This window comes from Pelophylax lessonae (assembly GCF_965119305.1).
Source record: "Pelophylax lessonae genome assembly, chromosome: 2".
Classification (NCBI taxonomy): domain Eukaryota; kingdom Metazoa; phylum Chordata; class Amphibia; order Anura; family Ranidae; genus Pelophylax; species Pelophylax lessonae.
Genome location: NC_138769.1, coordinates 427,601,046 through 427,622,119, shown reverse-complemented (window position 1 = coordinate 427,622,119; position 21,074 = coordinate 427,601,046). Strand labels below are relative to the sequence as shown.

Here is a 21,074-nt window from a genome sequence, read left to right as displayed (position 1 = left end):
TTTGCAATAGTTGCCCACTCTTCTTTGCAGAACTGCTCAAGTTCAGTTAAATTTGATGGTGACCGTTTGTGGACTGCAGTCTTCAACTCATTCCGCAGATTTTCAATGGGGTTTAAGTCTGGGCTTTGCCTTTTTCTCCTTCAAACACTGTGTGGTCAGTTTTGCTGTGTGCTTTGGGTCATATTCCTGATGGAAGGGAAACCCTTCTTCCCCATTGACAACTTTCTGGCAGAGGGCAGCAGATTTTTCTCAAGAATTTGATGGTATTTTGCCCCATCCATTTCCCTCCTATCGTGACAAGTGCCCCAGTCCCTGCTGGAGAGAAACACCCCAATAACAGGATATTACCATCCAGTGGCGGCTGGTGAAGTTTTAAGATGGTGGGGCGCCAGACCCCGCCCTTCATTTTTACCCCTCCCACTTCTCAGAAGCCCTATCCACCCCTAATAGACTCCACCCACTCCGTTCCACCCTTCTTTTTGGTATTATATATGCAGGACTACATGCACAGTATAAAAAAAAAAAAACATGATCTGCTATGGAATGAAAACGCTGTGCATTTTCAATCATACTGAACATAACACCCTCTCTGGCATTGAAAAAATACTAGACCACTTTTGTGCACAGGTTTAAACTATCAGCATCTGATGGTACTACATAGTAAACAAACTGGTACTCGTCTATCAAACTGCAGCCCAGGGTTAAAACTAGAAAATAAATTACAAATTCTACTTTAGTATTATCAGCTACAAAACCGGTCTTGAGACTGCATTTCACTGAAATATTAGACTAAAATATTAATAGGTCTTAGAGCAAATGCTTTTAGAAGAGAAGATGATTTAGCATCGGAGGCTTGTAATATTTTAATGATGCTATATGTATTTCTAGAATAGCATTTGTTATTCCTGTATATGGGCGAGTCTGTGCCTTAATCTAGACCCACTATTTTGTTTGGGCACAAAGCATTTTCAGTTCACTTTTTCTGCTCCCTCCACAATCAGCCAAGGAGGTCATGCCACCCTCAGCCAGCAGATGGAGCTTCAATACTTCTGCAGCAAACAAAAGGGGTGATTCTGATTCCTCCTTCCCCCAGTCAGGCAGCCCCACAGCCCGATCTGAACTCAACAAGAACTGAGACTGAAAGCAACTAAGAACTAAGCTCACACACTCACCCTGACTCCAGTGAGTCCTCCCTGAATCGGTCCTTTCGACCCGTCCTCACTCAAATCCTCAGCGTCCTGTGTAGCAGCAGCCAGCAGAGATGAGAGAAAGACAATGGAAACGTCTGCATGGGGTGAGGGAAGCAGTCAGAGTGATGCCGAAGCACCGCCCCTACGACGTCAGACGTCCTGGACCAATCACAGGATGGCAATTGTGAGTGGGAGTGTTCGGGGTGCATCACTCTGCACCCCGAGGACATTTTAGAGTGCCGCCAATCAGCTTACAAGAAAGAAGCACATGATGCCAAAACCCCCACCCCTCTCATAGCCAGGAATGTGTCCGGCGCCCCGCTGCCATTAAAGGTACGCTTTTTAAAAAAAAAAAATTATGCTGATGTTAAGTGTGACTAGCCTTGGGGGGGCACCCCTGCGCCCCCTATTGACGAGCTGCCACTGTTACCATCTCCATGCTTTACTGTTGGAATGGTGTTATTTGGATGATGAGCTGTATTGGTTTTCTGCCAGACATATCATTTGGTGTTAGGGCAAAATCATTCAATTTTAGTCTCATCTGACCATAACACATTTTTCCATGTGGCCTCAGAATCTTCAAGGTGCCTTTTGTCAAAGCTCAGTCATGACTGGATGCAGTGGTGGCCGGTGCGTTGGGGGCACAGGGGCACCGCCCCCCTCCAATCCATGCGTCTGGCCCCCTAATCTACATGCGGGGCTCCGGATGCATGGAGTTCAATAGGGTTTATTTTTTCTTCTGAAGCACGTGATTAGAGCCAGAGGCTATAATAGGCTTCAGAAAAGGGTGGACCTGGGGCGCAAAGCAGTGCGCCCCGAGCCCACCCATTGTGTGACAATAGCGAATGAATATTCGCTATTGTCACACGGATCCTCCTCCTGGCCAATCAGGAAGCGGGTCCGAGACCCGTTTCCTGATTGCCTGAAAGGCGACCTTTGCCATTGGCCAAGGAAAAGGAGGAGGACTCGGGAGACGCAGAGGACTGAGGAGAAGCCGCCGCTGCATCAGGTAAGTGCACTGGTCTCTCTGCACGCTGGTCACTCTGCATTGAAGGGGGCACGCTGTGGTCACTCTGCATTGAAGGGGCACTCTGCATTGAAGGGGGCACGCTGTGGTCACTCTACATTGATGGAGGCACGCTGTGGGCACTCTACATTGGAGGCACGCTACATTGAAGGGAGCACGCTGTGGGTACTCTACATTGAAGGGGGTATGCTGTGGTCACTCTACATTGATGGGGGCACGCTGTGGGCACGCTACATTGAAGGGGGCACGCTACATTGAAGGGGGCACGCTGTGGGCACGCTACATTGAAGGGGGCACGCTGTGGGCACTCTACATTAAAGGGGGCACGCTGTGGGCACTCTACATTGAACGGGGCACGCTGTGGGCACTCTGCATTGAAGGGGGCACGCTGTGGTCACTCTGCATAGAAGGGGGCATGCTGTGGTCACTCTGCATTGAAGGGGGCACACTATACTTTGATTACTGAAGGACCATTTCACACTTTTGTGACCTCAAAGTCAGGCAATTTTTTGCCGCAAAGCAATGCCTATTACATTTTCCTGTTTGCGTCCCCCCCCCCCCCCCCCCCCAAAAAAAAAAATTTTGAGCACCAGCCACCACTGACTGGATGTGGCCTTTCTTGAGGAGTGGCTTTTTTTCTTGCATCTCTACCATACAAGCCACATTTGTGGAGAAAGCACACAATGGCCACTATTTGTCATACATTCCTCCAACTGCTTCAGAGTTGCTGTAGGCCTCTTGGTAGCCTCTCTGACCAGTTTCCTCTTGTCTCTTCCATCCAGTTTGGAGTGAGGTCCTGATCCGGGGAGGGTCTGTGTTGTACCAAATACCTTCCACTTAACCTAAACCACTCGACCTCCGGAAGATCTACCCCCCTTCATGACCAGGCCATCTTTTGCGACACGGCACTGCGTTACTTTAAATTGCGCGGTCGTGCAACGCTGTACTTAAATAAAATTTATGTCCTTTTTTTCCAACAAATAGGGCTTTCTTTTGGTGGTATTTGATCACCTGTGCAATTTTTATTTTTTGCGCTATAAACAAAAAAAGAGCGACAATTCTGAATAAAAAAAAAATATTTTTTGCATTCTGCTATCTAAAACATTCCCCATAAAAAAAAACTTAAAAATCAAATTTTTTTTAAATTTTAGGCCAATTTGTTTTCTGCTACATAAAAAAAAAAAAGAAATCGCAATAAGCGTATTTTGATTGGTTTGCGCAAAAGTTATTGCGTCTACTAACTACGAGAAAGATTTATGTCATTTTTATTGTTTTTTTTTTTTACTAGTAATGGCGGCGTTCTGCGATTTTTAGCAGGACTGCAACATTGCAGCAGACAGATCGAACCCCTAACTGACATTTTGAACACTTTTGGGGGGACCAGTGACATTACTACAGTAATCAGTGCTAAAAATATGCACTGTTACTGTAATAATGACACTGGCAGGGAAGGGGTCAACACAGTGGGTGATCAAGGGGTTAAATGTAAGCCTAGGGGATTGTTTCTAACTGTATGGGGATAGGCTTTTGAAATGATCACAGAGACCTGTGATCCTATATAGAAGGATCACAGGCGCTCTGTGATCATTCCAGGGAGCAGAACGGTCAGCTATGTTTACAACAGCTGACCATTCTTTTCTCTCAGCGATTGCAGATGGCCTGCAGCAATCGGAGTCCCCGCTGCCAAGCGGGGATGGGCACTCGCCCCTAGCAGCAGGCGCGTGACCGATGTAGGGCTACGTCGGTTCGTGCAGGAGGGCCAGCCTGCTGCAGTATATCTGTGGGAAGGGGGGGTTGTGATCCTTTTTCCAACTAAGTGTGTTTTTGAATTTATTTTTTTCTGACATGTTGGTTTTATATCTTTCACTGGGATGTTTTAAGTAACACTCAGTAAATACAGCTGGGTAAAGCAAAAACTGTGCCTGTCTTCATTTCAGGCCGCAAAGATGTATTTATTTATTTATTTTAAAGGGGTGACTCCTTTCTATACCCACTTTTTATCTGTGGACCAGGAAAAAAGTGAGAGGAGCGCAACTAATGGTAAAAGTGCTATATTCCGCCAAGTGTTTAATACTACTTTAATCCCTTAGACCTGGTTCACACTGTTGGGGGGACTCGCAGCGATTCCTCCACCTGCAGTCTAAATGAGCTGCTGTTTAAAAATGAGCAGGGCTGCTATTAATTTTTAATGGCACCCCCAGGCATCTCAAACGGCAGGATGATTGTGGGTGTGGGAACCGCAGGCCACTGTTTCCAGAATGGTGCATGAACCTTTTTTCTGCGGGAAACGCAGGCACGGCAGCCTGTTCAAATGAATGAGCTGCCCTGCCCTTGCAGACGGGAGCCATAAACCTGCAATAGTGTGAACCAGGCCTAAGAACTATTCAGTACAGAATTTACGCATAAAAAAAAAAATCTAGAAATAGAATATCCCATTCTGCTTAAAATGGACCTTCTCCTCGCTTTCACTATTAAATCTGTATACAGCTCTATATCCCAATTTGAAATCATTTTGCATCCATTAAACATTTTATTTTTTTTTTACAATTACTTACAATACATTTTTTCCACTTTCTTGTTAAGTGAGGCACAGGTGGTGTAACCATGGCCGCATCCTGGGAAGTTCCTGTCACATGTTCTAGGAGGCAGAACCAGAGTTTATAAGCAGAATTCCAGAAAGGGAGATGAAAATGGGAAGAGTGAGGAGGAAAAATTTATTATATATGCAAAGACAAAAGTCTGTAATTATCTATAACTATCTGTAGATTGATATTACTAAACGCTTCTAGAAGTGCCTTTGTTTTTATTTTTATGATGTGTGAGGTTCCTCCAGAAAAGTAGGTTTCCACCTTAACACTGTCTGTACAGGTGGAGGGGTTTACTAGTGAATTAGATTTTACTATCAACAAGGGCTATGTTGTAGAACCCAGCACAGAAGTTGACTTGAGAGACTTTTGTTTTCTGACCGAAATTTCAAGCAATATTTAATTCTTCTTTCATTTTAAAGGATCCAATAATACCATAAATAGCATCATCCATGTTTCAAATTTATTCTTGAATATTGTGTCCAGTCAAAATATTTTGCTTAACAAAAAACATACATCTTTTACAAGCATTTGTTTTGTACAAAGCACAAGTGTAACGACAGTTCTCTGCGTTTTTATTTTGACCTCCACTTAAAGAATTAAAAAAAAAAACGAGTTAAATAAACTTAAAAGTATGTCATATTACTTGTTGCCAGCTGTATAAACTGTTAAAGCAGGTATGATCCTTATTGGATACTTACAGTACATTGATTCAGTTTGGACCAATGTAAGATTCTATATCGCATACATGAGGAATCACTGGAGAAGCTGACAATAACTGTAGTATTTGGCGCTCCTATAGTGATAGCAGTGATCTTTGGAATCCTGAGGAGAGTGTATTCCCTACTGACCACAGGAGGTTGCCCGTTTGGTGCTGCCGCCATTGAGAGAACATCTTGTATTTTTTTTCCCAGTTAGTATGGGCTGGAAAGGAAATGGTAATTATGCTGTCAGCACCTTTCATCTCCAACTAGTGTTACTAAACCCAGGATCCTGACCTTACTATATCTGGTCTCCCACAGTACACAGAACATGGAAATGCAACTATGTTAGTAAATATAAACTTCTAAATACCTTTTCTCATCAGCAGTTAGAGGTCTTGTGACTTCTATCAGTGTCCAGCCAAGCACTGGTTAAAGCTTGTAGGAGGAGTTTTCTGACTGTCCTATGAGACTTCAAGAGCCCTGACCCTCTGTCTGGACGGTGCTGATTGGCCCTGTGCTGATTACATGCACCCTCCTAAGAAAATTATCAGGGGACAGTGGAAGGAAGCGAGGATCTGTGCATACAGGATCGAACAGTGTTTTTACACAATGCGGAGGATTAAACCCTTAGGTTCACAGCCAGTATAACATACACACTGATTTTACGGTTGTGGCTTTAATAACACTTGAATTAGAGAATGCCTTGTATTCATAGCAAAAAAATAAATACATGCAAGGCGGTCTGTAAAAGGTGGCACAGGACCTGAAAAATTATGGCTATTACTGTAGTAGCACCGACTACTAGAATTATTTTCAGCTTCCCCTGAAGCCCATCAGGTATGAGAGAACATATTGATCCAAGATAAGTATGCCATAAAGATCGTACTTGGAGTTCACCTTTAAGTCTGTATCTAGGTTAGCTTTTAAATGGTAAACCTGTTGGGAATATTGCACAGCATTACTCCTTGTAGCCAGATGAGACATATGGTTAACCTGCTGCAAAATGGAAGAAAAAAAATCAAGTTTTCAATTGGTCTCTTATAGATTTTTACAATCACAAGGATACATCTGTAATAATACATATACACTTAGGCAATCCAGTAAAGAGTTGAACTTCTGTTGTCAATTGGAAAAATAAAATCCAATAAATGTTTCTTGGAGAAAAGAATAGAATGTTGCAGCTCTCATAGGATGCGCTCTGGTCCATAATGGAATAAATATCAAGCTTGCTCGGTTCAATGTGACTGCTTCTTTAGCTTAATAGATGTTTCTTGCCAAGGAACTGTATTTTACGATCAAAAGCAGTAGATCGCATAGGCGTGTTTGCTTCATAAAAAGGATTCATGGCAAACTGTGGAAAGAAAACAAAGCACACATTTGTATCTACCTTTTTGCAAATACTAGGAGTAGAATGAAGATCATCAGCATTATAGGAATTTAATGTCCATACTAAAACAGCCTGGGTGCCAGTTACAAGGCAAATATCTCTGTACTATATGAAAACACATAATATAGGCGTAAAAATATTTTTTATTTCAACAACAGTTTTTTTGTTTGCTTTAAAACAATGACTTCTCTAATAACTTTAACATGTATCCTGCTTAGAAAGCTGTTATGATAAAACAACAAATACATGATTGTGACATAGCATTACTTACAATGGTATAAATATTGTTTTGTACCTAGGTGAAAGTATCAGGAAAAGCAGCCCAATGACTTAGTGGTTAGCCTTCCCTTGCAGCACTGTGGTCCTTGGTTCGAATCTCAGCCAGGACACGATCATCATGGAGTTAGCATGTTCTCCTTTTGTTTGTGTGTGTTTCCTCCCACACTCCAAAAACATGGTTAATAGGCTCCCCTCTAAATGGGCTCTAGTATGTGTTCATGTATTGACATTTGATAGGGACCTTAGATCATAAGCTCCTTTAGGGCAGGGACTTATGTTAATCTATACTATGAAAGCCCTGCGTGAATGTAAATAAAGGGCCAGGTTAGGTGAAAGACCTGACCTGGCCACAATGATGGCACCTTGTTAGCAAAATGGTTTCCAAAACTGAAGTTGAATTATAACTTGTGAAGTTGCTTCATCATTGCTTAAATCACTGCTAAAAATACTATTTCTAGCAAATTTCTGTCATCACTCTAGATAATGTAAGTAAACTTTAAGCGGTATTAAACCTCAAACCAAAAATGTAATATTTTGCAACTTACCAGTCATTAGATGTGGTGCCTGCATTTGTTTTTTTTTCTCTCTCTGCTTTTACCTGGTGATCTGGCCAAAAACACACCTCATGTGTTAGAGTGCCCCCACTCTAGATGAAGGAGCACAGCAGCATTGGTAATCTGGGGGGAGGGTATTGTTAGATGTACTAACAGATTTACATTTTTAAGCCCCGTACACACGTACCGATCGTCGGCATACAAATGTTCGTCTTTTCTCCCCGGGATGTCGGTGTCTGTTGAAAAGTGCAAAGACAGCACAAGGACAGCACAAGAATTTTGTCTGCAGACTTCAGCTGACTGCAGAAGTGATGTCATGTAATGGTTAACTTTCCCTGTGTTTTTAATTTTCTGAGCATGCCCAGTCTTGCAAATCTGCAGTCTGTCGGCCGAATTCTGTACTGACAGGCGAACAATCGTCCGTTCTGGTGTCCGCAGACAAAAATTTTCATGTTTGCACGAAAGACTTTTGTCCGCGGATTGTGCGCAGACATCTGTCGGAGGCACCATACTAACACGCGTACAATCGGCAGATCTTTCGTCCACCGACGTTTGTATGCCGACGATCGGTACGTGTGTACGGGCCTTAACACTAACAAATTGAAGCCAAACTCCAGCTCACACTGCAGTTAGAGCAAACTGTTTTTTTCCCCTTTGGAATAAAGGTTACACATGAATAAATAAAAGCTGATCATTGTAAGCACTCCTGTCTGTGTTAACTGGTTTGTCTCAACACTTTATTGCTCTCCGTGCCCCAGTTAGGGAGATTCCCCTCTTTAATTGTCCTGTTTACTGTTCTCATCAAAAAAAAAGGCAAAATTTTGGGTTGTCCCCAGAACAGGAATAGAGGTGAAGAAATCATCCAATGGGGAAACTAGTTCTGGTGACCTGGAGGCGTCAATGGATTCCCTGAATTTGCAGGATTTCCTCTCACTTCCTGTTTTGGCTATGGGACAAAAAAATAAAAGGTAAATCTCTCTGATGGGACACAGATGGCAAAAAAAATCTGAAAGGGGTTATAAACCTCCTTTATTCTGTCCTAGATGAAAAAAAAAGTTGTCCATATTTATTACCACTTAAAAGTGATTCGGTCTGATTTAGGCCTGGTACATGCGGTAATTTTTTCATTCAGCCCAAAAAAAAAAGAAAAATGGGCAGCACATGGGGAGGTCTCTCTGCTAACTATTCAATGTTAGTACAGCAATCTCCCCTCTGATATTGTGTTCTCCACCCCCCACCAGAACACACTGGTCAGCACTCTCAGCAACTGGCTGAGAGAGCTGATCGGATGCCGGTTTTCCATGACCTGTACACATGAGCCGAATGTCAGACATTTTCTACTGTACTAGCTGATTTCGACTGATATTCGGCCCCAGTGTACAGGGCTTAAGTGTTTCTGGCCTCACAATTGCACCTGTGCCAACTGTCACAACTGTAATGAATGCTACCTCTATTGTAGAAATTGATGCAGGAGTTTCCTCAAAACGCTACTTGACAGAAACAAAAAAGGAGCCATGATCAGTAAGTACCCCTATAGTACTTAGAACAGGGGCACATAGTGGAAGTAGTATTTGTTTTAGCTATTTTTTTTCAGCTTATATAAGGTTAGAACTATACAAAACTGTAAGTTATCTAAGACAGACTATACACAGGACTCCAATTGGCTGTTATTGTGAACCCATCTATTGTGTCTTATGGTCTGACAATTTTTAAGTTTTGGAAGCCACTTACCAATGCATGATATCATTTGCAGCGAGAGATAACCTTATGATCAGTAAAGTAATTCTAGTAAAACCTCAGACTTATGGCAAATGGAAAAATTGTGGTTCCTGCCTCCTTCAAGCCATTAAGAATGTAAATGGTGGAACAAATAAACTACACTGTAGATATGTTATCTTTACTATGTAAATTATTCCAAACAATACTGGATTCATCTGCAAGTATAAACTGCCTCTATATACAAGTTTTGTGCACCCATTTCTCAAGATGTTTTTCAGCTTCCATGTAATAAGTCACCTCAGCCTGACTCAAGCTTTGCTGCAAGTATTTGCCGTGCGAGCTACCAGGCATTACAGTGATTTATCAGGTAATTTAGACTGTTTCTCTAATGTAGACCCATTACAGCATTGTTCTAGAATGATTGTCTGGAACAAAGAAAATAGCACGACATTATGTATGCATTTTCTCTCTTCTAACTACATGTCTCAAATGTAAATTCTGCAATTTTGTGTAACTTTTTATTCTGTATAGAACCATGGGAGCAATTGTTATGTGTAGTATAAACACCACAATGGGCATGAAAGACCCAAAGCATTGGTTATTTTTGCTTTTTACAAAAGTAAATGTGTATGAAACAAATGAAACTCTGCAGCATGCTGAAATACCTCTGCAACTAATGGCGCTTTTCCACTGCATGGAACCGAACGGTTTGGCTCGCTTTTGTGCTTTTCCACTGCTGGTACCACATGGTCTAGTGTAGGAACGGTTCGGTACGGTACGGCGGCGCTTTTCCACTGCATGGAACCGAACGGTACGGCTCTCAAAAACAGTACCTACTCGATTGTGGTTCCAAGAGGTACCATAACCCACAATCCTTTGCATGCAGTCACTACTAGCCACTGATTGGTCAGAGAATCCCACCCACCCCGTTGTTATCCCACCCACTTAACTTTAGTACTACTTTAGTGGAAAAGCAAACCATACCGTACCGAACCGTTCCAACACCGTACCATGCGGTACCAGCAGTGGAACAGCAAACCGGGCCAAGCAGGGCCGAGTAGAGCCGAGCCGGTACTTGCAGTGGAAAAGTGCCATATGTACACAATTCATTCCTCTTCCAAAGATTAGGATAACAATCCTCTCAATGTGCATGTACAGGAAAACGACCTTGACTCTCTAATAACCGAATAATTGTAAACCTAGTGTCCGTTCATCTACTGTAGAACCCTACTGTATAGCTGGTCATCTGCTAACTAAATGAACTGTGAATTCTCTCATAGCAAGCTTGACATCAAGCTGATATACACACTGTAAAAACATACATTATACCATACCTTGATGTATAAGTCATACGCTTCATTAAAGAAATTCTTTATTCCATCTTCTTGTCGGACATCGTGCAGCATAATGAATCTCATATGTAAAATAATAAAGCTAAGGAAATTTAACAAGTGTCCTCTTTCTGACCTTTATTTTATTTTTTTTAAACTTGCTGACACCCCAAATCACAATAACATAAAAAGTCTATAGGAAATCAGACCCTGAGTGGTTTTTAAAACATTAGCCATCTTGGACTGAAAGGATAGGATAGCTCAAAGTACTTCAGGGGTCTCCCTTCGGGGGAGCCCCACCCAGTACTTGGGGTGGGCTGTTTCGGCAGTCCCCCTAGAGAACGGGGTTTGCCAGGTTTCGGCCAGGCAAACCATAGGAAGTACCTCAGTCCCTGTCAGGAGTCTTGCGCCCCGGGGGATCAAGGAATAGGTCCAACCTCTTCGGAGGCCAGACCATTGCACACCCTGTGCAGTTTTTTGTGTTCTTCACGTTTGCGTGTGTGCACTTTTTATGCACCGGGTGTAAGTCTTTTGAGTGTGTTTCACACGCCACGGGCTTAAAAAAAAAAAAAAAAAAGAAGAAGTCTGAATTTTTTTAAATCAACTGCACAATGGGCTGCTGCAGACCTCAGCAATTAACACCTTTGCTGTGTGGTTTTCGTTTTAAGCCTGTCTTTGAATTCCATCTCTCTAGCATCTCTCCTCCCCAGTACTGTTTTTGGGTGGCCCCATCCCCTTATAGGGTTCCATAGGGCCACATTTGCGTGGCGTTATGCACTCCTGGCTGACAGCTACAGACACTGCATGTGTTCTACTTTAACTTCCTTAGGCCCCTTTCACACATACAGTCCGTTCAGTTCAGTCACGTCAAAATGTATCAGTTTTTCATCCATATTTCACCTGTTTTTCATCCGTTTTTATTTTTTTTTACATCCACTACCAATGCAAAAATGGATGAAAAACAGACCGTTTGTCCGTTTAAATCCGTTTTTCGTCCGATCCGTTTTTTTGACGGATGAAAAAAAAGGGCATTCCATAAAACGAACATTGACGGAAGCCTTAGGCCCCTTTCACACATACGGTCCGTTTGTCCATTTTTTCATCCATCCGTTGGTGGATGAAAAACAGACATCAATGCATCTCTATGTAAAAACGGATGACAACGGATGATCATCCGTTAACATTCGTTTTCATCCGCTTCCGTCAATGCCCGCTTTTTGGAATGGATGAATGCCCGATTTTTCATCTGTCAAAAAAACGGATAGGACGAATAACGGATGTAAACAGACAAATGGTCCGTTTTTGTATTAGTAGTGGATGTAAAAAAACAGATGAAAAATGGATGAAAAACGGATGACAATATGGATGAAAGACGGGCGAAAAACGGATGGAAAACTGATATATTTGACGTGACTGAACTGATGAACTGAACGGACCCGTATGTGTGAAAGGGGCCTTACTGTCTCAATGTAACTGAAAACCTAGACAGGCCCATATAAACTGACAATTGAAGAAAGAAAATTTACAGTATGCTCCTGCGCTTAAAGGGTCGTTATGCGACTTGGTCTTTTAGAAACACGACTCAGCAGGTTCTATATACACTGACTGCAAAGGTAGGAGACAGCTGACAGGGTTAAAGCGCCACCTGCTGGCTGTATGTGTTAAATACAAAATATTTTTGTGCAGCATTTTAAATTTACCTAAAAAAAAAAAAAAAAAATCGAATTTTTAGGATGTCCTGAACATAACAAATATATCATATTTATAAAACCTAGGGCTTTGATTTACTAAAACAGAAAGAGAGGGAGCGTACAAAATCTGGTGTAGCTGTGCATGGTAGCCAACCAGCTACCTGCAGCTTGTTCAATTAGGCTAAACAAAAAACCTGGGAGGCTGATTTTTTTTTTTAATTAGTATTAAATGCAGAGCAGCGCCAGATTTTGCACTCTCCAGTTTTAGTAAATCAACCCCACTCTTCTGTATTGCAGATACTGAATAGCTCTATAAATGTGAAAGTATCTCAAACAGATGGTATATTAGGTCAAATGGCTATTCAGGGAAATTGAATTTGCCTTTTAAGCTTTACATTATTATTCTTTTGTGTGCATTGGCATTATTCCTCAAGCAGATCTATTGATGGAGGAAGATCTGTTATTGAATTACAATTAATCAGTACTAAATGATTCAATAGTTAATTGCTATAAGAATGCAGAATATATTTAAGAAAAGTGCCAGGGAAACTTTGTATTCATTGACTTTAGAAAAGGATATGTCCAGCTGTTACAAAAGCGGAAACAAACCATTCATTAAACTTGTCTACTGTCTTGAGGTACATGTTGTTTGACAGCCACATGTTCTCATCTACTAGGTCAAGCGCTGCATGGGCAATGAACTGGTTCAGATGGCGATGATCATCCTTTGAGTGAGAAAAGAATTACATTTAAATACCAAATATCTTACTATCTGTATCTAGGGAAAAGTATCAATGGTACAGAATTGAATGCACCAAGCTTTCACTTTGCATAAACATTGCAGATAAAAAAAATGTAATTTTGGTTGGGCTGAAAACACAAGAAAGGGCACATTGTGATCATGCCTGTGATAACAAAGAATACCAGTCAAGACAAAAGTCACCAGTAAACTATACTGGGTTAAGTCTGCGGTTACTTTTTTAACCAAAGTACAAAGAGTGAAGTTTAAACTCTGTACTAAGCATATTTGTAGGAGCTGCATGTGGGTGTATCAAAGTCTGTTGGATTATTTTACACATTCTGCAACCTTTGGGTCACAGTGTTCAGGATTTATTAGGTCACAATATGCTCTATCAGCCAGTAGCATCGAAAAGCGAAATACACAGAAACGGTTTTGTGGCTTATTGGTAAATTTTGTGATTACATTTTTTTTAACTCATCACAAACTTTCTAACTATAGGTCCTAAAAAAAAAAATGATACTTCATGTGTAATCAATGCCAATGTGTACAGCATTCTATCCCCTTCCTTTGTAGACACTACGGTGGATTTACTAAAAGGTAAACAGACTATACGCTTTGGAAGTGCAGTTGCGCCCATTTTTCTCATAGCTTTGTGAATCTCTGCTGATTTCCATAATTGAATCGTGCTCGAGCTAAAATGCCTTTTTTTCCTTTGCATCGGACTTGATATTGAAGCTTCAACGCATTTACTAAGCTCTGGGGAATTTGCCTTTTGTAAATTCACCCCACTATGTTATAAGGCTAATAACAGTTACAACCAATGCCTCATTTTTGAATGTTCACAGATAAGTTGAATTATATATGTATGTGTTTTGTATCCATTTATCAACAGAAATGTATGAGATATCCCCATCAGAATTCCAGGTTCCAGCTAACTGCTGTGCCTAATATAAAAAAGTCCAATAATCAAGTCATGCTAACTTGATGGACATCATGTAGAATAAACAACTCGGGGTCTAGCTGCATTATATTGTACAGAAGGCGGTGGAGACACAGACTACCACAGGGAATCTAGCAATTGTATTCGCCAATACATAGCAGCTGATTTAGCTCACAGATTACCCCTAAGCTGGGTACACACAGGCAGGAAATTGCCTGAAAACGGTCCGTTTGGCAGGTATTGGCTGGCTTTCAGCCTGTGTGTACAGCTCCCTGTCTGACAGAAGCCTGCTTCTGTCAAACGAGCATGCTGGAAAACCAGCATCCGATCAGCGCTCGCAGCCATTGGCCATTGATCAGTGTGCGCTTGCAGCGGGCAGTCCCTTTATTAAGACATCATAGCTCAGAGGGGCAGATTGCCTTACCAGCAATCGCTTAGTTAGTTTGGCAACCTCTCAATTTTTTTCATGCAGTCCACTGGGATGAATGAAAAAAAAAAAACTTCATGTGTGTACCCAGCCTTAACCAGAAGAGAACAGATCTGTTTTGAATGCAGACAGCCTTCAACTGCCAAGCACATATAACTTATGTTCTGCCAATCAAAAGGTTAAAACAAACTTATAGCTAGCTGCACTAGCAGACATGAGCTCGTTTTAAGGGTTAACGGGCAGCATTGCTGTATAATGAAGTGATTTGGATAGCTGTAAAACCGCTCTATCACTACTACACAATAAAACTGTCCCCTGATCTCCCTGTGCATTGGACCCAAAGGCACTTTGCTCTGAGCTCTTACAGATTCACAGATGTCAAATCCCAGCCCGCTGTAGCCAAGTAAACAGCAGATCAGCGGCTCTCTGATCTACTTGGACTTAGCTCAGGGGAGGCATAAGGTATTTATTAGACCCTTTATGTCTCCATATAGAATACCTATCACTTGCACATTACTTTCCTATATATAAGTTTACCTTCCTATATAGGTAGAGGACCCCCACACTAGGAAGCACATGCATTAGTAAACATCAGTTGTGCAACTCATATATATCTCCATGCATAGCAAGAGGATAATTCTAGGGTCTACAATTAAGGGTCCTTTCACATGGAGCAGATCATCAGGGAATCTGTCCGCTGATCCCCGCTGATCAGGCGGATGACAGGTCTGTGTCAGGTCTGCTTTTGTGGAGCTAAGACAGACACAGCCCGCTCTCTTTTATGAGAGGGTCGGATGTAAACAGACCGCCTGGCCGATCTGATGGACAGAAGGGGATCCATATCCCTTTGTTTTTAGCGGATCGGATGTAGGAGGATGTAAACGGGCACATCTGTTTAAACCCCCCTGTCCATAGAGGAGAATGGAGGTTCTAATTGGGTCCACCTGAAAAAGGGACAGGCACGCCCCATCAGAACATTCGTGTGAAATTGGCCTACTTTTTTTCAATGCTTTAGAAAGGCTCTTAGTTGATGAGCCTGTAGGTTTTTGAAAGAGTTGCCTATTGACAATTTTGTATGTCATCGTTTTTTACCATTTGGTGGGAGCAATTTTGAGGCTTGATACATTAGATATTTAATAAAGATGACATGGTTTCATTTTTTTTAGATTGGCAGAATATTTGGAGATCATGTTGTGATTGTGTGCACTAAATTTTTTTTAGTGTATTTGTACTATATATATATATATATATATATATATATATATATATACACACTGAAAAAATATTTGCACAAATATCATGCAACATATAAAAGTTGCAACTGGCATTTACTCAACAAGTCATGTTTTCAGAAACGATATTGTTTGTTTTATTGCAATTCACTAATGCCACTATAATATGTGTGAAAAGGAAACAAATGGTCCAGCAATGAAAGACCTAATACCAAAACCCACCAGTGGAGAACTCAAAACAACTGGATACAAGTACCTTGGACTCGGTCTTTCCGGGGGGCAGAAATTCCATCTCAAATACTGGATTGTCATGATGTCCCACAATCACAAAATAGAAGCTGCCAGACATATCAGGAATATATCAAGGATACCTAAGTACAAGTAAATTATTATTAATATACAGGATTTATATAGCGCTAACAGTTTTATGCAGCATTTTACAACATGAGAGAGAGAGTACAATTACAATACAGTAGGGATCAGACTGTAAGCTCTAATGAGCAGGCCCCTCTAAGAGGGAGGGTCAAGATACAAAGGTAATAACTGTGGGGGATGAGCTGGTGGAGAAAAATAAAAGTACAGTTGTATGTCATATTACAGCTCATAGTATTTGAAATTCCATTGTAATTTCACAAACCATGGTTGTGCAAGCCAGTGTGCTTCCCAAATAGGGCTGAACGATAGTCGATATGATATAGACTATTGTTCTGCGGGCGTGGGCGATATTCATATCGCCCAAGACACGATATTTAGCATTATGCAAGGGGCATGGCCGGAAGACGTGTGGGACGGACGCGGTTTGTGAGAGCTCCGATACCGCCGTACAGAATCCTCAGCAATCCTCCTAAATCTCCCCTATTCAGGGAGAAAAAAACAGCTTGGGGAGACCCATCGAGGCACCAGACACCAATACTGCCCGGTATTGCGGAGGAAAGACTCCGTTCTGAGGAGCGCAGAGTTGAGGCCTACACAGGCACAGAAGCCTTGCCTAGATCGGAGCGCGATCGCGCGCTTGTGGTTCCTGGTAAGGCCTACTTACTCCGCACTCATTCGGTACTTGCCTCCATCCCCCGGGTGCCCCCAAAGCCATACACAGACCTCCTAATCTTCACAAAAAGGAACCCAGTGTACTCATATCCCTCAGCAAGCTGTGCCGACCGCCATATTGGCTGCACAGGGGGACACAGATCCACAGCAGACTGCAACTCTCTCACCTTGTTCAGCAATCCCCCCTTGCATAGAACTCTTAGCAGCCGCTCTACAGCATTAGGCAGGGAGAAGTCGGGACTCCGGGGGATTCTTCTACCTCCTACCACCACTGTGAGTCCTGACTCTGTCAGTGTCTTCTGCATTCCACCCAGTTAAATATCGCGATATATAACGTTGAAAAACGAATATCGCAATGTACTTTTTTTCCCAATATCGTGCAGCCCTATTCCCAAAGTTCAAAAGAGATAAAAAGAGTGGCGGCATTTGTGACAGGCTTGATTTCCCAGAATTCCCATTTCTGGGAAATCAAGCCTGTCACAAATGCCGCCACTCTTTTTATCTCTTTTGAATTGTCAGGATACAGCTTCCAACCTGCTGACCAAACAACCACTAGGGATGGGCTCAGGCGTGTTTGGATCCTACTCCCAACCCACCTGAGCAATCCTGCCAGGAAGCTATCACTGGACACCACCAATCATAGGCAGTGAGGCATTTCCTGGCCTGCAGCTGCACATGCACACACTCGGACTAGGCTGCTCATTATTGGTGGTGTGCAGTGATGGCCTCCTGGTGGGATTGCTCAGGTTGGTTGGGAGTAAGATTCAAAACACGCCTGAGCCCATTCCTACCAACCACCACTCACTACTAAGGTAGTCCATTCTTAGCTGTAGAGGCCAATTCAATATCTATCAGTCTCTAGTCTTTAACAATAGCTGCAGCATGCCAGTTCCTCTCTCTTATGTACAACTTACACACACTTCCTAAGAGGACCATGATAAACATACTGCGGTTCATTTACTAAAGGCAAAAAGAGAATGAAGAGAGGAGCCATTCAGCAAAAACTCCAAACAGATGCAGGTGGATTTACCACAGGCAAATAGACTGGGAACTTTGCAAGTGCAGTTTAAATAATTTTCCCTTTGTGAATGTGATGAAGCTTCACTTTCTAAAGAATACCCAATAAGGCGCAAAGAAAACAAAAAAGAAACAGCATTTTTGCTTGCACATGTTTAGATGATGGAAATTAGCAGAGCGTCACCACATGCACAAAGCTCTGGGGAAACTGCACTTGCAATGGGCACAGTCCATTTGCCTTCAGTAAATCCACCCCACCGCATTTGTTTGGTGTTTTTGCTAAATGGCTCCTCTCTTCATTCTCTTGTCCATCACACAGCTGTCCATCAACTGGTTTGAATTTTCAAGCACAGCCCTAACTAGAACACAGAGTCAAATTCTGTCTGTACCACAGCTACTGCATTGTGCCTGCTATGGCATTCAGGAAACCACCTATTCTATTGACCACATTTGTCTCACACTATTTACCTTTGTGTTTCCATTTGCACCTTCTCAGCTGGTCACCTTAAATGTTGATAGGCATGCATTAGCCAGATACTTCTATGTCAGCCTGTTAGGGTGCTATCAATTGTAAAGATTTTTGTTAAATCCAACTAGTAAGTTTGAATCTGTCTTGATATTAGCTATTTGTAACCCCTACCACTCCCCTTTCTGGAAGGGGAAGCATTAGAGGCACAAGTAAAGGTGGATTTGGCGCACTCGGTAGAGGTAAAGAAGTTTTTTGTTTACTTCAAAAAGCTAGTGCATCACCTAGCATCTAGATTTGAAGCCTGTTTAGGCAGTCACAGGAGCCTTTAGATGTACTTTACCTGCAGTACGACGGGAGGACACTATCCTGGCTGTGCTGCCTAGCAGGTCTGTGTAAATCTGAAGCATAGCTATACAAAGTTATACATCCTTTTGCCTCGGAGTTTACTCGGAGTTCAGCTTTAAAACCCACTGTACAGGTGGGTGGAGCAGCAACTCAATGCATTTAGGCATTGAGATGTGTTGAAGACAAATTGCTGAAGTTCAAACCAAGCACCAGAATGGGGATTTAAGTGTCTAAGCATGGCATGGTTGTTACATAGTTTGTGAGGTTGAAAAAAGACATCCGTCCATACAGTTCAACCTATGATGTGTGTGTGTGTTTGCTGGTAACCGTACATTGTATACCCCTGTATGTTGTGGTCTTTAAGGTGCCCATCTAAAAGTTTTTTGAAACTATCGATGCTCCCTGCTGATACCACTGCTTGTGGAAGAGAATTCCACATCCTTACTGCTCTGACAGTGAAGAACCCCTTACGTATTTTAAGATTAAACCGTTTCTCCTCTTGTTTTAGTGAGTGGCCACATGTCTTATTGTATTCCCTTTCTCTAAAAAGTTTGTTCCTTATGCTCGGGTCACCAGTACAGTATTTGTACATTGATATCATATCCCCCCTCAATCGTCTCTTCTCCAGAGAGAATAGGTTCAGTGCTTGTAGTCTTTCCTCATAGCTGATGTCCTCCATTCCCCTAATTATTTTTGTTGCCCTTCTCTGGACTCTCTCTAGTTCCAGCACATCCTTCCTGAGGACCGGTGCCCAGAACTGTGGATGCCCAGAAGAGTGGATGCCCACTAATAGGCTCTGCCATGATTGATCTGAAATGACAGGTGCTCTTTAAATGCAAGGACTCATTCTTGCTGGTAGTTAGTGTGAACTTGTGTGAATGCATCAATGCAGTGCATGTTATCTCAGCTCGCAGAGCTTGGATTCATTGAATGAGTTTACCAAAAAAATTTAAATATTGCAGAGTATACAGCGTCATGCTACATAACTAAGCTCCATTTCCAGCTGAATAAACTCAATTATTAATGTATCTTTAGATAGATTTTTACTCCAAAACATTTAAAAAAAATAAATTTGATAAAAAAAAAAAAAAAATCTGATTTTTTATTTATTTTTTTTAAACCTCCACAGTCACCAGATCTCAATCCAATAGAGCACCTTTGGGATGACAATGAGGTGCATGCTATGAGGAAGGTGTAAAGCCGAAAGGCATCAGCATTTGTCATGTTGTCACCGCTATCCATGCTGGAATAAAGAATTTTACTTGGAAGAACCCCTTTCGTGTGCTGGCTTTATTCATATAACGTTTGGTTTGGACGTTCAGCCTGAGCACTGACACTTAGCCCTTTATCTTCCCACAGTGCGGTGGAGCTAGGGTGAGTTGTTGTTTATACTGCACTCCAATGGCCTCCACACTCACCAGATCTCAATCCAATAGAGCACCTTTGGGATGACAATGAGGTCACTGTACTCCAATGGCCTCCACACTCACCAGATCTCAATCCAATAGAGCACCTTTGGGATGACAATGAGGTCACTGTACTCCAATGGCCTCCACACTCACCAGATCTCAATCCAATAGAGCACCTTTGGGATGACAATGAGGTCACTGTACTCCAATGGCCTCCACAGTCACCAGATCTCAATCCAATAGAGCACCTTTGGGATGACAATGAGGTCACTGTACTCCAATGGCCTCCACACTCACCAGATCTCAATCTAATAGAGCACCTTTGGGATGACAATGAGGTCACTGTACTCCAATGGCCTTCACAGTCACCAGATCTCAATCTAATAGAGCACCTTTGGGATGACAATGAGGTCACTGTACTCCAATGGCCTTCCCACTCACCAGATAGAGGTTTGGGATGTTGTGGAACAGGAGATTCACATCATGCAGCAACTGCATGATACTATTGTGTCAATATGGACCCAAATCTCTGAGGAGTTTCCAACACCTTGTTGAATCTAAGCCAGGAAGAATTAAGGCAGTTCTGAAGGCATCCTGGTACTGTACTAGCAAGGTGTACCTAATAAAGTGTCCGGTGAGTGTATATATGCACCTCTCTCTGCACAATGCCCTTAGATTACAGAACTGTACAGTATAGGTAAAATCACATCCTGGAAGGGAGTCAGTGTTAAACCCAATGAATACAGACAGTGACAGAGCAGATAATAGTAGGATACAGCAACACTTCTCCCCCAGCCTGAATACTCCTCCGCACTTACAATGACATACTTTACAATGACTATCACCAATACCCCCGTACCTCTTCTCACATCAACAGAGCTTCCCGTCGCAAGGAAATGACGTTCCAGATCGCTCTTCCAATCAGATTCCCTACAAGTGACAGTGCCGATAACACCGAATGTCAGGAAAAAAAACAAAA

General features: G+C 42.2%; 1 protein-coding gene across 1 annotated transcript; it reads right to left on the bottom strand.

The window, feature by feature from the left end:
* Nucleotides 1-6,551: 6,551 nt before the first annotated feature.
* On the bottom strand, nucleotides 6,552-21,039 carry TRAPPC2 (trafficking protein particle complex subunit 2). Its single transcript, XM_082248552.1, has 5 exons — nucleotides 20,955-21,039; nucleotides 16,065-16,179; nucleotides 13,050-13,192; nucleotides 10,780-10,867; nucleotides 6,552-6,857 (listed from the first exon to the last, which is right to left on the bottom strand). The coding sequence occupies exons 2-5, from the start codon at nucleotides 16,155-16,157 to the stop codon at nucleotides 6,759-6,761; spliced, it is 423 nt and encodes a 140-aa protein (XP_082104678.1). The 5' UTR covers nucleotides 16,158-16,179; nucleotides 20,955-21,039; the 3' UTR covers nucleotides 6,552-6,758.
* Between the last annotated feature and the right edge of the window lie 35 nt (nucleotides 21,040-21,074).

What these genes read in the sequence shown, in the direction of transcription:
- TRAPPC2 (XM_082248552.1), bottom strand. Translation starts at nt 16,157, where the DNA reads ATGTCTGGCAGCTTCTATTTTGTGATTGTGGGACATCATGACAATCCA. An exon ending in TCCGCTTTTGTAACAGCTGG is followed by an intron (nt 10,868 to 13,049) that starts ACATATCCTTTT and finishes CTTTATTATTTT; the next exon opens with ACATATGAGATTCATTATGC. An exon ending in CGTATGACTTATACATCAAG is followed by an intron (nt 6,858 to 10,779) that starts GTATGGTATAAT and finishes TTCTTTCCACAG; the next exon opens with TTTGCCATGAATCCTTTTTA.